The sequence below is a fragment of the Papaver somniferum genome, chromosome 7 (genome assembly GCF_003573695.1).
Source record: "Papaver somniferum cultivar HN1 chromosome 7, ASM357369v1, whole genome shotgun sequence".
Classification (NCBI taxonomy): Eukaryota; Viridiplantae; Streptophyta; class Magnoliopsida; order Ranunculales; family Papaveraceae; genus Papaver; species Papaver somniferum.
In genome coordinates, this window is record NC_039364.1 from 248,495,408 (window position 1) to 248,498,895 (window position 3,488).

At 33.9% G+C, this 3,488-nt stretch overlaps 1 protein-coding gene across 2 annotated transcripts; it reads left to right on the top strand.

The window, feature by feature from the left end:
* The first annotated feature begins 207 nt into the window (after positions 1 to 207).
* LOC113300083 (pyrrolidone-carboxylate peptidase-like) lies at positions 208 to 3,053 on the top strand. Of its 2 annotated transcripts, none has more exons than XM_026549259.1 (4): positions 208 to 633; positions 2,118 to 2,222; positions 2,305 to 2,352; positions 2,573 to 3,053. In XM_026549259.1, exons 1-4 carry the CDS (start codon positions 358 to 360, stop codon positions 2,813 to 2,815), a joined length of 672 nt encoding a protein of 223 aa, XP_026405044.1. In that variant the 5' UTR covers positions 208 to 357; the 3' UTR covers positions 2,816 to 3,053. The 2 variants fall into 2 exon arrangements, with proteins under 2 accessions (XP_026405044.1, XP_026405043.1); XM_026549258.1 differs by having other exon boundaries at positions 210 to 642.
* Positions 3,054 to 3,488: the final 435 nt, after the last annotated feature.

Consider the following 3,488-nt stretch of genomic DNA (forward strand, 5'->3'; position numbering starts at 1 on the left):
ATTTTTCATCAAAAAAAAAAAAAAAGTCTCTTTCCCGCAAGTTCCAAGGAGAAAAACTTCCGTTACATGCTCAGTGGTCACCACGCATGAACTTGATTTAAACATATCCAAAAATTGGATAGAATCGTAATTAACCATATAAAGAGGGGTATATGCGAAAGCGTATCTTCGAATTCCATTTCTGACCGCCTATATAATAGATCCACTTATTTGGATCACCTAAACTATTTTACCGCGAATCTCAAGGATCTTCATCTCAACCCTTCTTCTCCAGTTTTTGATTGTAAGAAAATTTGAGGTTCTGATTTTATCATTTTTTTGATTAAAATTAGAATTTAGATTTGATCTAAGCAAGGAATGGGATCTGAAGGACCTATTTCTGTAACAATTCATATAACTGGATTCGGTAAATTCCATGGGGTTCCAGATAATCCAACTGAAGTTATAGTAAGTAATTTAAAAGGGTTCTTGAAAAGAAGAGGTAATCCGTTACCAAGTGGTATAAATATCGGGAGTTGCACAATTCTTGATGCAGCTGGAGATGGATCACTTCCTTTGCTTTATAATATCATGGAATCAAGTATTTCAAATTCTGAATCACTGACAACAGATTCTTTGAACAACAATGAACAGGTTATCTGGGTTAGTCTTCTCTCTTTTCTTTCTTTATAATTTTTGGTTGAAAAATATTAAAACTTCAATTCCCATTGAACTTGGTGCTAATTTTGAGTGTTTCATTTATTTATTTTTTTCTTCTAGTTTTCCTGTTTATTAAAATTGTTCGGAGTTCAGCAGAAACACGTTTCTTAAAAGGTATCTTACTTTAGGCAAAAGTGTTAGGCCAAATTCACTTTATCTAAAAAAGTGAATTTAGATAAAGTTAAAAAACGAATACTGGAGTACTTGATAAAATGGAGTTGCAGTTCTTGATACAGAGGGAATTGTTTAGATTGAACGGATTTTAAAATTTTATGAAAAAAGATGAGAAGAAAGCAGAACTGCTAATACAGGTCCATATATAGTTTAATAGGAATCTAACTGATGCTATCCAGATTGCTTTTATATTTTAAAATCTAGATTTTTTTTTATGTCTTGATAAAATAGAATATAGATTATAGAGTCTTTTTTTTTGGATCAATAATATAGATTATAGAAGAGTCGTTTACAACAATCAGTAGAAATTTGCTAATTAATGAAAAGATTAGTTTTTTGAAATCGAACTCTATTATTGGCAACTTAGACTAATAAATTCTCTTTCAAGTTTTTTTTTTTTTTTTTGTCGAAATTGGAGAATCAGTTTGCTAAACAATTGGAAAATGTTAAACAAGTATCGGTACCGGGATGAGAGTATCTAGTAACAGTGGTGGAAATTAGAGGTTTAAAAGGTAGTAATAGTAGTTTGTTTGTGATAAGAATTTTGACTTCTTTTTAATAGACGAAACATGAAGTCAAGCATGTCTGATTATGTGATGCACAACATGGGTCCATGACTTTGTAGGAGTTAGTGAACTATTATATCCTATGATAATTCCGGTGTTTGGATAAAGCCAAACTAATTGATGGGGCTCTGTGGAGATACTGGCTGCTTAATTTACCTCACAGCGGCCATTAGGGGTTTGAAAACAGTGGCTTATGAAGAATACCCGCAAACTAAAGTCCATGACTCTGTAAAAAAACAGCATTTTTTTCTATCTGATAATCCTGGTATCTAGATAAACCAGACTAGTTTATGGAACCTTTACATAGTCAAATTATTCTAGCAATCCTTCATGGTTAAACAATCAGGTGCCGGTAGGTGAGTACAGAACCTTAATAGATGGTCAACTTAAATTTTGGATGTGGTGCCAATTGTTCTGTGCTAAGTGAAGGAGATTTTTGTAGTTCTTAATTAAGGATATTATCATGGCAAAAATTGACCTATTATTATTTATTTTATTTATCAGAAAATCACCAAAAATTGGATTAATAAGGGGTTGATTTCTTTTTCTATACGCTTTTAAATACAAAATATGATCCACTGGCAGTTCAGAGACAGTCATCTGGATACTTACAATACTTTCTTAGGTGTTTTTCGTTAATGTGGAAAATAACATTTTCCCAATGATGTTTGTTTTCAGCTTCACTTTGGAGTCAGTGGTGGAGCCAAGGAGTTTGCTGTTGAGAGACAGGCATATAATGAAGCCACTTTTCGCTGTCCAGATGAGCATGGGTGGCAACCTCAAGTGGGTTACTATAATTTGTGCATAACTTCTCTTGCAACTTTTAGTATCGATGTATTGACTGTCCATTTTGTTATATTTTCAGCAACTTCCAATAGTTTACGAGGATGGAGAAATTTCCAGAACAAGACAGGTATTTGTTCTCTGTTTCTCCTCTATTAGTTTATTGCACCGAAAAATATCCTATTGAACATGCTCTCAAAAACAATCAGCTCCAACTATGTTCTGGCTCATAGAATGTTGCTTGCATTTACTTATTCAATCTCATTTTGTTATGCCAAAACTCTTTAACACTTATCATTACTGTATATAAATCTAAAGGAAAAAAAATCTCTCTCTTTTGATGCTTCAAGACTTCTTTATCGGTCGAGGGGATTGTTAAGCAGTTAAAGAAGAAGTGTTTTGATGTGGTCCTATCCGATGATGCTGATCGTTTTGTGTGCAACTATGTCTATTATCACTCTCTCCGCTTTGCTGAACAGAAAGGTCACAAATCTCTCTTTGTTCATGTTCCTTCCTTTTCAAGAATCGACGAAGACACCCAAATGGAGTTCGCTGCATCTTTGTTGGAGTCTCTTACCTTAAATTACCACTGAGAGTCTTTCAATATTTCCATACTATGAATTTTCATATTTTAAGCTGTAACCTTTCTGCAGTGTATATCCCAGTCCACCTTATTTTTGTTTTATTTTTTGTTTTATAGATTAATGTTGCCTCTCAGTATACGAGGGTTGTTGTTTTTCGCCCCAGTGTGAGAATACTTATATTGCTTTATGTACAGAACTCAGCTGTATTTTTTTTATGCTGTGAGAAATGTATTTACTTTCTTGGTTCTGCCCTTATAAATTGATCTCTCTAAATTTACTAGTACTCCCTTATGCGAAGGTTTATCTGTAAGACCTTGGGCACTCGGGAACCATCATAAGTAATGCCATCTAAGAACTTAACTCTTCTTTGCTAGGACCATAACAACATCAGTACCTAAACTTACTTTCCTATCTGCATCTTCTACCTTGGTTTTGGCAGGTTATGAATTGAGTTATAAGAATGTTGTATAATAACCAGAAAATGAACAGTTCAACTAAATATGGTTGCTGCTGCTAAATTGTTTAATTCAATGGCGGTCCAGGACCAGGACGCTGTTTTTGTCGCAGGTCACGCTCGCCATGGATTTTCAAAAGAGTCTTAACTTATGTTCTTTACAAGGAAATGGTTTCTGAAGGAAGGAAAGGGAACCGGTCAACGTTCTCATCAGTTTTGAATGTCTGT